General features: G+C 44.8%; 1 protein-coding gene across 2 annotated transcripts in view; it reads right to left on the bottom strand.

Moving 5' to 3' along the window:
- LOC139564676 (ubiquitin carboxyl-terminal hydrolase MINDY-3-like) overlaps positions 1-14,359 on the bottom strand; it is a 45,481-nt gene that overhangs the window by 7,637 nt on the left and 23,485 nt on the right. For both annotated transcript variants that reach the window (XM_071384414.1, XM_071384415.1), the window contains 2 exons: positions 13,247-13,319; positions 8,604-8,679 (listed from right to left, as the gene is read on the bottom strand). In XM_071384414.1, coding sequence (XP_071240515.1) covers positions 8,604-8,679; positions 13,247-13,319 — 149 coding nt within the window. The remainder of the gene's footprint in view (positions 1-8,603; positions 8,680-13,246; positions 13,320-14,359) is intronic.

Raw genomic sequence — 14,359 nt, 5'->3', positions numbered from 1 at the left:
TTATTATTTGTTCTCAAATGACTTGCCCTGTTAAAGAAAAGCTTCAATAAAAAAAATGCTAATAAAAGATGTGTCTAACTTGCACCGTTATGCAATTATTAGGAGACTAGATACGCTGCTACTGCTACTACATTGACCCCCCCCCCCCATTTGTTTTGTACACTGCTGCTACTCACTGTTTATCTATGCATAGTCACTTCACCACTACCTACATGTACAAATGACCTCAACTAGCCTGTACCCCCACACACTGTACCCCCTGTATACAACCTCGTTATTGTGTTACTTTTTATAATTTGGTAAATATTTTCTTAAACTCTTCTTGAACTGCACTGTTGGTTAAGGTCTTGTAAGTAAGCATTTCACGGTAAGGTCTACACTTGTTGTATTCGCCACACGTGACCAAGTTTGATTTGAAATAGCTAATCCTGGCTACCAATGTTCTAGTATGAATTTATTGAGGCAAGCAGATCAGAGCTGTCAAGGTGGTACTCAAGCATATGCCATGTATATGTGACACACATATGTATGGTCATATTTCTTATGTTTTATTTTGTTTATTTTGCCTCCCAGATATTCACATTTCATGTATGTATATACAGTTGAAATAGGAAGTTTACATACACCTTAGCCAAAAACATTTAAAGTCAGTTTTTCACAATTCCTAACATTTAATCCAAGTAAAAATTCCCTGTCTTAGGTCAGTTAGGATCACCACTTTATTTTAAGAATGTGAAATGTCTGAATAATAGTAGAGAGAATGATTCAGCTTTTATTTATTTCATCACATTCCCAGTGGGTCAGAAGTTTACATATACTCAATTAGTATTTGGTAGCATTGCCTTTAAATTGTTTAACTTGGGTCAAACGTTTCGGGTAGCCTTCCACAAGCTTCCCACAATAAGTTGGGTGAATTTTGGCCCATTCCTCATGACAGAGCTGGTGTAACTGAGTCAGGTTTGTAGGTCTCTTTCCTCACAAAAGCTTTTTCAGTTCTGCCCACAAATATTCTATAGGACTGAGGTCAGGGCTTTGTGATGGCCACTCCAATACCTTGACATTGTTGTCCTTAAGCCATTTTGCCACAACTTTGGAAGTATGCTTGCGGTCATTGTCCATTTGGAAAACCCATTTGCAACCAAGCTTTAACTTCCTGACTGATGTCTTGAGATGTTGCTTCAATATATCCACATAATTTCCTTTCCTCATGATGCCATCTATTTTGTGAAGTGCACCAGTCCCTCCTGCAGCAAAGCACCCCCACATCATGATGCTGCCCGTCTTCACGGTTGGGATGGTGTTCTTTGGCTTGAAAGCCCCCCCCCTTTTTCCTCTAAACATAACGATGGTCATTATGACCAAACAGTTCTATTTTTGTTTCATCAGACCAGAGGACATTTCTCCAAAAAGTACGATCTTTGTCCCCATGTGTAGTTGCAAACCGTAGTCTGGCTTTTTTATGGCGGTTTTGGAGCAGTGGCTTCTTCCTTGCTGAGCGGCCTTTCAGGTTATGTCAATATAGGACTCGTTTTACTGTGGATATAGATACTTTTGTACCTGTTTCCTCCAGCATCTTCACAAGGTCCTTTGCTGTTGTTCTGGGATTGATTTGCACTTTTTGCACCAAAGTACGTTCATCTCTAGGAGACAGGATATTGACCTCATCCCGTCAGTAGAGGATGCCTGGTTATTCTTTAAAAGTGCTTTCCTCACCATCTTAAATAAGCATGCTCCATTTAAAAATGTTTGAACCAGGAAGATATAGCCCTTGGTTCTCTCCAGACCTAACTGCCCTTGACCAGCACAAAAACATCCTGTGGCGTACTGCATTAGCATCGAATAGCCCCCCGATATGCAACCTTTCAGGGAAGTTAGGAACCAATATACACAGGAAAGCAAAGGCTAGCTTTTTCAAACGGCCTAACAGAAATTTGCATCCTGTAGCACAAACTCCAAAAAGTTCTGGGACACTGAAGTCCATGGAGAATAAGAGCACCTCCTCCCAGCTGCCCACTGCACTGAGGCTAGTAAACACGGTCACCACCAATAAATCCACTATAATTGAGAATTTCAATAAGCATTTTTCTACAGCTGGCCATGCTTTCCACCTGGCTACCCCAGTCAACAGCCCTGTACCCCCCACAGCAACTTGCCCAAGCCTCCCCCATTTCTCCTGCACCCAAATCCAGATAGCTGATATTCTGGACCCCTACAGCTGATAATCTGGACCCCTACATATCAGCCGGGCTAGACAATCTGGACCCTCGCTTTCTAAAATTATCCGCCAAAATTGTTGCAACCCCTATTACTAGCCTGTTCAACCTCTTTCGAATCATTTGAGATCCCCAAAGATTGGAAAGCTGCCGTGGTCATCCCCCTCTTCAAAGGGGGAGACACTCTAGACCCTAACTGCTACAGACCTATATCTATCCTACCCTTTCTAAGGTCTTCAAAAGCCAAGTTAAACAGATCACCAACCATTTTGAATCCCACCGTACCTTCTCCGCTATGTAATCTGGTTTCCGAGCTGGTCATGGGTGCACCTCAGCCACACTCAAGGTCCTAAACTATATCATAACCGCCATCGATAAGAAACAATACTGTGCAGCTGTATTCGTCGACCTGGCCAATGCTTTCGACTCTGTCAATCACCACATTCTTATCGTCAGACTCAACAGCCCTGGTTTCTCAAAAGACTGCCTCGCCTGGTTCACCAACTATTTCTCAGATAGAGTTCAGTGTGTCAAATCGGAGGGCGTGTTGTCCGGACCTCTGGCAGTCTCTATGGGGGTGTCACATGGGTCAATTATCGGGCCGACTTTCTTCTCTGTAAACATCAATTATGTCACTCTTGCTGCTTGTGATTCTCTGATCCACCTCTACACAGACGAGACCATTCTGTATACCGCTGGCCCTTCTTTGGACACTTAACCTACCTCCAGACGAGCTTCAATGCCATACAACTCTCCTTCCGTGGCCTCCAACTGCTCTTAAATGCAAGTGAAACTAAATGCATGCTCTTCAACCGATCGCTGCCAGCACCTGCCCGCACGTCCAGCATCACTACTCTGGACGGTTCTGACTTAGAATATGTGGACAACTACAAATACCTAGATGTCTGGTTAGACTGTAAACTCTCCTTCCAGACTCACATTATGCATCTCCAATCCAAAATTAAATCTAGAATCGGCTTCCTATCTCGCAACAAAGCATCATTCACTCATGCTGCCAAACATACCCTCGTAGAACTGACTATCCTACCGATCCTTGACTTTGGCGATGTCATTTACAAAATAGCCTCCAGCACTCTACTCAACAAACTGGATGCAGTCTATCACAGTGCCATCCGTTTTGTCACCAAAGCACCATATACTACCCACCACTGCGACCTGTATGTTCTCGTTGGCTGGCCCTTGCGTCATATTCGTCGCCAAACCCACTGGCTCTAGGTCATCTATAAGTCTATGCTAGGTAAAGTCACGCCTTATCTCAGCTCACTGGTCACCATAGCAGCACGCGGGCCAGCAGGTATATTTCACTGGTCACCCCCAAAGCCAGTTCCTCCTTTAGCTGCCTTTCCTTCCAGTTCTCTGCTGCCAATAAACTGGAACGAACTGCAAAAATCACTGAAGCTGGAGACTCATATCTCCCTCACTAACTTTAAGCACCAGCTGTCAGAGCAGCTCACAGATCACTGCACACAGTCCATCTGTAAATAGCCCATCCAAGTACCTCATCCCTATACGGTTATTAATTTTATTTATTTTGCACCCCAGTATCTCTACTTGCACATTCATCTTCTGCACATCTATCACTCGTTTTTAATTGCTATATTGTAATTATTTTGCATCTATGGCCTATTTATTGCCTTACCTCCCTTATCCTACCTCATTTGCACACACTGTATATAGACCTTTTCTATTGTATTATTGACTGTATGTTTGTTTATTCCATGTGTAACTCTGTGTTGTTGTATGTGCCGCACTGCTTTTCTTTATCTTGGCCAGGTCGCAGTTGTAAATGAGAACTTGTTCTCAACTAGCTTACCTGGTTAAATAAAGCTAAAATAAAAGTAACAATGTGGGGGGGGCATTGAAATGATATGTTTACTCTGATGCCTGTTTATTCATAAAAAGCAGAAGATGGTAAATAACATTAATTGCAATGGTTAGCCTATGCAAATTAATAGGAATACATTTAGCCTAATTGGTAATAAATATGACGTGGGGGAAAGTCGGGATCCTAGTCAGGCTTTTGTTTGTCAATTCCAGATTAAATATAGGTCTTCACGTGTATCAAATATGTAAGCAATTGTGTGCTAAATCAATGTTCAGGCTTCATCATGATCTGTGATCAAAACAGGCTGGGATTCTCCTGAATAATGTTTATATCTATTAAGGTGTTTGGTCGATGCATAGACCCATACCGATTCTAACTTTTTGGTATTTTGCACAGCTCTACATTATGAAGCATTTAATAAACCAACAACATTTTCCTGTGATGTTTAGGCTGCGCAAGACCTTCGATAGGCTAGTAGACTGCGGACATAATTGTGGAGTTTATCATTGTTACAGCCTAGATCACTTTATAAAATCTGGACCGTTGCTTTTCCTATGGCTAAACAAACAAGTGGTAACATGTGCTTTTTGCACGTCTCTATAACAAGGCCTATATCCTCACATATCCCATCAATTCAAACACTGCTTTTAACCATAAGACATCCCCACAGAAATGTATAGATGAAGGATTGCATGGTGACAGTGATTGTGTCTGTACCTTAAACTGGGAAACTACCTTAAACTGGGAAGTGGGGGGAAAATGAGGTCAAATCATGACATCATTGATTTTCAGGTCAGAGAAAGACGCCAGAGATTCCGAGTTGGATGACTGTTAAAAACAAAACAAAAATCCCATTCTGAGCTCGTCCCCCCCCCCCCCAGCAGCGCGTCCCCTGAACGATAACGAAGAGGTAACATTAGGTGAGAAGCCTGACCACGGAGATGGGGGTGAGAAGGTGATGAAGCGTACTTCATGAGCTGTAACCGAAAAACTACTGGCATTTGGAAAGTTTGTGGTGAGGGAGAAAGTGTGGTGGATCAAGTATTAGCATTGTTAAGTATCTTGCTAGCTGGATTGAATTCTCCGTAGCTAGCCAGAGAAATGTTAAGCAACATTAGCCAAATCTGATAAAATTATTGCGTTTATGGTGTGAAAATTAGCCTGCTAATAAAGTCAGACAGCTAACAATAGCTAGCTAATGTTACAACATCAGATGAGCCAACATTAGTAACCTAACCAATTCGCTATAGTATTAACTGGTATACGACTTCTTGCCGTTCAAGTTCAACATTTTTTTTTCACCTTTATTTAACCAGGCAAGTCAGTTAAGAACAAATTCTTATTTTCAATGAGGGCCTAGGAACAGTGGGTTAACTGCCTTGTTCAGGGGCAGAACGACAGATTTTTACCTTGTCAGCTCAGGGATTCGATCTTGCAACCTTCCGGTTACTAGTCCAACGCTCTAACCACTAGGCTGCGCGTTAGGTGCTTACTGGACCCTGGCAATCTGTGTGAAATGTTAACTAGCTTACAAACTAACCACTATCTGTTAACTAATGTTTTCCCTCTACAGTATGTGATTCATTTTCAGAATGAGAGAATTAGGTGAAAATGAGGCGTTGCTTGTTCAACAAGTGGATTCCGGGATCAAGTGTAGCTGGAGCTGGGCCTGGCTTAAGCTGGATGCCACTATAGAGGTGAAAGGAACACCACACACTTTCCCTCTTTCGCTGGCACATTGTAGAACAGATGTCCACAGGCAGAAAGTGTACAACGTAATAATGTGCAGTGTAGCCCAAAAATAAGATGTTTTTTTCCCCAAGTGCAATATTTATGTGTGGTCACAAGCGTTCTATTATAAAGGCAGTCATGGCTAACTGCAATATTAGTGTATTGTTTTTTTCTCAAGACTTGAGTGTCATTTGCAGTAAAGTCTAGGCAACAAATAACATTGTATTGCTTTCTTTACATTTTTCAGCTGTGAGTTAGGTTCACATTAACCACTTTTTATTTTACACACAGAGACTGATCATGTAGATCATATTCTTCGTTTATTTAATTAGTTAAAACCTGCATTTCCCCCTAGCAGCGATTTCTTGCATCCCTGGGGTTGAGGATGAGGCATGAAGCGCTGGGCATTTTGTTATGACCTGCATTATATGAATTAGGTTCACAGAATTATACCTAGGAGGAGCGGCTTCTACAGAGGAACTTCGAATGTTCTGTCAGCTAGCTAGCTAACAAGCTTGTGCTAGCTAATTTAGCTTGTGTGTGCAGAGCAGCACCAGAATTTAAAAACACGTCTTACATTTTTCTTTTTTCTAGGTCTATAGTATCCGTAACCAACATTGAACAAGTTAATCCATTCTTCTCTAGCTAATGAAAAAAACTCCCCATCTTCTGAATCCAGCGACAATGTAACATCAGTAGGCTACAGAGGGAGAGGGGCAGGTAACCTTAACAAGCACAGGCAAATATTTTCAGCTTCCAGGCAGATACTGGAGGGCTTTGCATGGACGTTTTGTTGTGGGACTAGATTAACCTGTTCTCAAGCTTTTAAAATAACGGTTCTGTTCTCCTGACAAATGTATGACCATATTAGAGAGGCATATTCCCCTCAGAATACACAGGCCCACAAAGAAATTGAAAACAATTCAATTTTGGTAACTCCCATATCTATTAGGTGAAATACCAGTGTGCCGTCACAGCAGCAATATTTGTGACCGGTTGCCACACTAAAAGGGCAACCAGTGAAGCACAAACACGATTGTAAATACAAAACTACATGACCAAAAGTATGTGGGCACCTGCTCGTCAAACATCTAATTTCAAAATCATGGGCATTAATATGGAGTTGGTCCCCCCTTTGCTGCTATAACAGCCTCCACTCCTCTGGGGAAGGCTTTCCACTAGATGTTGGAACATTGCTGCGGGGACTTGCTTCCATTCAGCCACAAGAACATTAGTGAGGTTGGGCACTGATGTTGGGGCGATTAGGCCTGGCTCGCAGTCAGAGTTCCAATTCATCCCAAAGGTGTTCAATGTGGTTGAGGTCAGGGCTCTGTGCAGGCCAGTCAAGTTCTTCCACACCGATCTCGACAAACCATCTGTATCGACCTGTCTTTGTGCATGGGGGCACTTTCATGCTGAAACAGGAAAGGGCCTTCCCCAAACTGTTGCCACAAAGTTGGAAGCACAGAATCATCTAGAATATCATTGTATGCTGTAGCATTAAGATATCTGTTCACTGGAAGTAAGGGGCCAAGCCCGAACCACGAAAAACAACCTCAGACCATTATTCCTCCACCAAACTACAATTGGCGCTATGCATTGGAGCAGGAAGCGTTCTCCTAGCATCCGCCAAACCCAGATTCGTCTGTCGGACTGCCAGATGGTGAAGCGTGATTAATCACTCCAGAAAACGCATTTCCCCTGCGCCAGAGTCTGATGGCAGCGAGCTTTACACCACTCCAGCCGATGCTTGGCATTGCGCATGGTGATCTTACGCTTGTATGCGGCTGCTCGGCCATGAAAACCCACAGTTCTTGTGCCGACGTTGCTTCCAGAGGCAGTTTGGAACTCTGTAGTGAGTGTTGCAACCGAGGACAGATTATTTTTTACGCGCTATGCGCTTCAGCACTTGGCGGGCCCGTTCTGTGAGCTTGTATGGCCTACCACTTCGCGGCTGAGCAGTTGTTGCTCCTAGTCATTTCTACTTCACAATAACAGCCCTTACAGTTGACCGGGGCAGCTCCAGCAGGGTAGAAATTTGACAAACTGACTTGTTGGAAAGGTGGCATCCTATGATGGTGCCACATTGAAAGTCACTGAGGTCATCAGTAAGGCCATTCTACTGCCAATGTTAATTTCACTTTTGTTTATTATCTATTCCACTTGCTTTGGCAATGTAAACATGTTTCCCATGCCAATAAAGCCCTTTGAATCGAACTATTTCCCACTGTAAACCCTCAATTACATCCTGATGTTTAGTGTTTGTTTATGTGGTGAACTTGTGACACACATATCCTCATCAGTCGCACATTTTTAAACAAACACACACATTTACATACACACACTAATCCAGCTAGTTAGAAACATGGTTATAGATGAAACCCTGAAGCCAACATAGCTGTCGAAACGTTTGTTAAATGTATTGCGTCGGAGGCGCAGAGTGTGCGGCTTGTCTTTTCTAAAAAATATGGTTATATTCAGCTAACTTTTCTGCCATTGTAACTTGAACTGGTCAGTCTTGTCCCCACAGTGTGAAAGCTGTCCAGGTTGGTGTGGTCAGGTCAGCTGATGACTGATCTAGGCTGACCTTAAGGCGGGGCTAACCCGAACCTTGTTTGAAGCAGCACATTAAAGCATTTCCTCAGTCTTCCTGCTAGCAGTTTAATGCCCCCACCCCCCGCCATCATCCCCTGCCCTCTTTCTCTGGACGTTTAGTGTTCTCGCTCTCTGGTTCTGTCTGTGTTTTCTCTGCTCTTTACCCAACAGCAGCGAAACATTAGCTGAGGCGGCTGGACAAGAGCACACACGCTTACTAGTATTCAGGTTCTGAGACGAGGTCTAGTGCCTTCATCACCTCCTCCAACAGACAGTCTGGAATAAAGCCGTTATCTAGAGGGAGAGAAAGAGACAATATTTGTCAGAGAATTTTAGTCCAAACACAACAAGGAGACAGGCCTCAGACTCCTCAGCAATTCTGTCTTTGTTTTCTGGGAGTCATTATCAAAGAGGTGGGGTGAAGAGGGTGCCCCATTATCAGCAAGTCCCAGTGGCACTGAGACAGGACAGGCCTTCACGCAGACTGAACACACAGTTTACATTGTGCTAACGGAGGTAACTCATCACACACAAACACATATGTACACATGTAAGAACACACACGCAAATGCACGAATGCCGGCCTTGTCCTCTCCTCTGTCTAACCTACATTCCTCAGCTATGACTTCGCTACCTGAGAGGACCAGCTTTAAAACACTACCACGTGTGTGCGCGCATGTCCTACCCATCTACTTAAAACACTAACATATGATTGTGTGTGCGCGCCACGCGTACAGTATGTGTGTTGTACATGGGAAGAACTACAGCTGAGTCATAGCTTTACCCTAAGTTTCAAATTCTGTGTGAAACACTAACGAAGCTGTGTGTTAATGCATGCATGCATTCGAGACCTAAGTGTATGTTATCGCATGCATGGGAGACCTGTGTGTGTATGTGTTATTGCGTGCATGTGAGACCTTTGTGTGTAAATTATTGCGTGCATATGGGATGTGTGTACACTCTGGCGCCTCTCTTCTATAACACAGTGAACTGGGCCGACTCTAGATGTGACACTGGCAGATTTATAGGGCTTTGACACTGCTCTCAGCTCTGCTGGTTCTAGTGTGTGTATAAACATCCATATGGCGTAAATGAAAAATCTCACGAAACAGCAGAAACACATCAGTGCAAACAGACCTATCAATTTCTCTGTTTCTCCCTCTCTGGTCTGAACGGGTCAGTGTGTTTACTACATATTTGGTGTGGAGGCAACCAGAACAGACCACTCTCAGCTGGTGGGGCTCACTTTGTTCGAAAATTCAACAACACAAACAGGCGCACACACCCCCTCAGCCACGTCAAGAGGCATATTGTTCTTATAAACACGAAACGGAGGAATGTTGTTTACGCCGTCAGAAAAGATTCCTGCTGGAACACACACACACATATCAAAGACAGCGACAAACACACAAATGTGTGTGCAGGTCTGGTCCATGGGGGGGTGTGTGTTATAACTACGGTGACCTTCAACTGAACACACTCACACTCCAGCAACATGCATCACGCGCTCATCGTGTAGTGTGACAATCACACATACCATGGGTAACGCCATCTCTCCATACATACATTATATATACACACACACAAAAGTATGTGGACACACCTTTAAATTGTGGATTCGGCTACTTCAGCCACACCCGTTGCTGATAGGTGTATAAAATCGAGCACATAACCATGCAATCTCCATAAACAAACATTGGCAGTAGAATGGCCTTACTGAAGAGCTCAGCGACTTTCAACGTGGCACCATCATAGGATGCTACCAAGTCAGTTCGTCAAATTTCTGCCCTGCTAGAGCTGCCCCGGTCAACTGTAAGTGCAGTTATTGTGAAGTGGAAAAGTCTAGGAGCAACAACGGCTCAGCTGCAAAGTGGCAGGCCACACAAGCTCCAGAACAGGACCACAGAGTGCTGTAGCGCATAAAAATCGTCTGTCCTCGGCTGCAACACTCCCTACTGAGTTCCAAACTGCCTCTGGAAGCAATGTCGGCAAAATAACTGTTTGTCGGGAGCTTCATGAAATGGGTTTTCTATGGCCGAGCAGCAGCACACAAGCCTAAGATCACCATGCGCAATGCTAAGCATTGGCTGGAGTGGTCCAATGGCGGTGAGCTTTGCACTCTGGAACAGTGGAAATGGGTTTTCTGGAGTGATGAATTACGCGTCAACATCTGTCAGTTCGACAGATTAATCTGGATTTGGCGGATGCCAGGAGATCGCTACCTGCCCCAATGCATAGTGCCAACTGTACAGTTTGGTGGAGGAGGAATAATGGTCTGGGGCTGTTTTTCACGCTTCGGGCTTGGCCCCTTAGTTCCAGTGTACGGAAATCTTAAGGCTACAGCATACAATTATATTCCAACAGTTTGAGGACGGCCCTTTCCTGTTTCAACGTACCAGTGCACAAAGCGATGTCCATACAGAAATGGTTTGTCGAGAACTTGACTGGCCTGACTGAAGATATCCCTCTAGCGCTGTGTGGACTGTGCTTTGGCAAAGTGGGTGGGGTTATATCCTGCCTGGATGGCACTGTCCGGGGGTATCGTCGGAAGGAGCCACAGAGTCTCTGACCCATCCCGTCTCAGCCTCCAGTATTTATGCTGCAATAGTGTGTGTCGGGGGGCTATGGACAGTTAGTTATATCTGGAGTATTTCTCCTGTCCTGTATGAATTTACGTATGCTCCCTCTAACAAAACATACTCTCTCTCTCCCTCCATCTAACAAACTCTCTCTCTCGGAGGACCTGAGCCCTGGGACCTTGCCTCAGGACTACCTGGCCTGATGACTCCTGGCTGTCCCCAGTCCACATGGTCTTGCTGCTGCTCCAGTTTCAACTGTTCTGCTTGCGGCTATGGAACCCTGACCTGTTCACCAGATGTGCTTCCCTGTACCGGAACTGCTTCCTTGTACCGGAACTGCCTTTCTCGACTCTCTACCACACCTGCTGCCTCGACCTCAATGATCAGCTATGAAAAGCCAACTTACATTTACTCCTGAGGTGCGGATCTGTTGCACCCTCTACAACCACTGTGATGATGATGGATGATGATTATTATAAATATTACTATTCCCTGTTGGTCATCTATGAAAGTTTGATTATATTGGTCATGTTCTGTTATAATCCCTACCCGGCACAGCCAGAAGAGGACTGGCCACCCCTCAGAGCCTGGTTCTTCTATAAGTTTCTTCCTAGGTTCCTGGCTTTCTAGGGAGTTTTTCCCTAGCCACTGTGCTTCTACATTGCTTCCCGTTTGGGGTTTTAGGCTGAGTTTCTGTATAGCACTTTGTGACATTGGCTGAAATAAATTTGATTGATTGCAAGAGCCCTGACCTCAACCCCATCAAACACCTCTGGGATATATTGTAATGCCGACAGCAAGCCAGGCCTAATCGCACAACATCAGTGCCCTTCCTCACTAATGCTCGTGGCTAAATGGAAGCAAGATCCCACAGAAATGTTCCAACATCTAGTGGAACGCCTTCCCAGAAGAGTGGAGGCTGTTATAGCAGCAAAAGAGGAGACCAACTTCATTAATGCCCATGATTTTGGAATGAGATGTTCGACGAGCAGGTGTCCACATACACTATAATATCAAAAGTATCCCCCCCATCATTCATTCAGCTCACCTTCTTTCCACGACCAAAAGCAGAGGGTAGTTATTAGAAAGCAGCGGGGCTTCAGAATCTGACATCCTCAGTGACTCAGTAGAGGCTCAGTATAGGCTCAGAGAGTGAAGTAGAACTCTATGTCCCTCCCTTCTCCAGCTAGGTCACCCGTGATACAAGTCAGTATTCGACATCCATCCATGTCCATTTATTACCTTCAAGTAGGTTTTGGTTTTGCTAGGGCGTTGTGGACGGGGATGGCAGATAGTTGTTTGAATCTGCTTCGGAGTTAATGGCTGAACTTTAAACACTTCAGAATTGAACTCTCTCTGACTTACTGAAGCTACCAATATGAGTGGAAGAGGTAAAACGGGAGGCAAGGCCAGGGCGAAGGCAAAGACACGTTCATCCCGTGCCGGGCTCCAGTTCCCCATGGGCCGTGTGCACAGGCTGCTGTGCAAAGGCAGCGTGTGGGCACTGGCGCACCAGTCTACCTGGCCACCGTGCTCAAGTACCTAACTGCTGAGATCCTGGAGTAGGCCGGCAACACTGCCTGTGACAAGAAGACTCGCATCATTCCTCGTCACTTGCAGCTGACCGTCCGAAATGACGAGGAGCTGAACAAACTGACACACACACTAACCCCAAAACAACAGCAGAGATGAGACGAGAGAGGACCCCTGCTCAGAGGATGAGGAAAAGAGAGGATGAGAAGATAGGAGTGGGAGGTTATACAGGCACATGCTCTACCAGGAAGGAGAGGAGAAAAGATAACATGTCCAGGATATTGGTGTGTGAGTGAGTGAGTGAGTGAGTGAGTGTGTGTGAGAGAGAGAGAGAGACACTATTAGGCAATATACCGTTTATACCGTATGTTGGGGCATTTGAAAATACAGATGGTATGATATTCAATACCGATAAACCAGGGTCTGCGGGGGTGCGTGCTACGCCACTGCTTACAACTATAAGAAACCTAAGATGTGTCAAATGATATCCAGCTATGCATTTGGTTTGCTAACTTGCTTGCTAAATGGCTAAGTGTCAAGATCAAGCGTCTTGGTTACAGCAGAGACAATCAATCCCCTCCTGGATCAAGATCCCCGTTGCCTAAATTGTTGTGCGTTTCTATTTTAATATTGCCCCTTGTGTGCACTTCCGGTAATACCGTATACCACATTATGGTTCCTGAAACGGTATGAACATCTGGATACCGCCCAACACTAGAGACTATCAGACTATCGTTGAACAGTATTACCTTCTGGGTCGAAGGTTTGGAAGACTCTCCTGGCCTGTTCAGACGGAGACTCAGGAGCCACCAGACACGTCTCCTACAAAGACAAGAGAGGGACATCTCTCAGATATCTCAACATTATATTATAGTCTAAACACAGAAATTAGGCAGGATTCCAAATCTTCAGAAAATCCAAAGAGAAAGACAGAGCGAGAGAGATGTGTAGACCGAAGCACACAGAGGTCACATAATAGGTCAAGAATTAAGATTACAACAACGGCTCCAAGGAATGCACGCGTGTGTAAGCTAGCGTGTGAATGTAAGAGCTTGTTTGCGTGTGTGTGTGGACTATCATAATCATCAGGCTATGTTGGGTTATTAGCTGATCTGAAGATAAAACCAGACATTGTTTTCACTCAAAACACACATCAGCCAATCAGGCACACACAGAGAGTTATAGTTGTTTGTTTGCTGACTCAGAGGGACGTTGCCGGGGGGACTCGGAGGAGAAATAAGGAGAGACAGATTTCACAGAGATAGGACAGTGTGTGTGTGTGTGTGCGCTGGGGGGGGGGGGGTTAGTCCCAATCTTTGGATTCATCAACCCTCTCACCCTCCCAACTCTGTACTCCCTTACCCAAGTTTCATAGTGAAATATGACAGTTTTGACAGGCTGGGAACCGAACTGCAAAACTCAAACACGCACAGTGGGTAGCATAGTATTAATGACACTTGCCGCATCCACTGAACTGGAGTATGTTTACTACAGTGGCGTTTTACACAAACACACTCAGCCCGAACACAAACACACTTAGCAAAGAGCAAATAAACTGAGCTCATCTCCCTTAGCCAGCCTTTATTAAAGTAGGAGTTCAGATGAGACGGTAGGTTATAGAGCATCACTGACATATTACCGTCCTCAGGGGTCACAGAGGAAGAGAGAGGGACAGAGGAAGAGAGAGGGACAGAGGAAGAGAGAGGGACAGAGGAAGAGAGAGGGACAGAGGAAGAGAGAGGGACAGAGGAAGAGAGAGGGACAGAGGGAGATCAGGGGAAGAGTTGGGGAGAAAGAGACCTCAAGAGGAGAAGACTCCCAGCTGGTAGGGAGGAGCGCACACACACACTTCTCCCTGTCAG

The sequence above is a fragment of the Salvelinus alpinus genome, chromosome 35 (assembly GCF_045679555.1).
Source record: "Salvelinus alpinus chromosome 35, SLU_Salpinus.1, whole genome shotgun sequence".
In the NCBI taxonomy this organism is placed as follows: Eukaryota; Metazoa; Chordata; class Actinopteri; order Salmoniformes; family Salmonidae; genus Salvelinus; species Salvelinus alpinus.
Note: the sequence above shows the minus strand (reverse complement) of the source record. Positions and strands in the feature narration are given on the sequence as shown.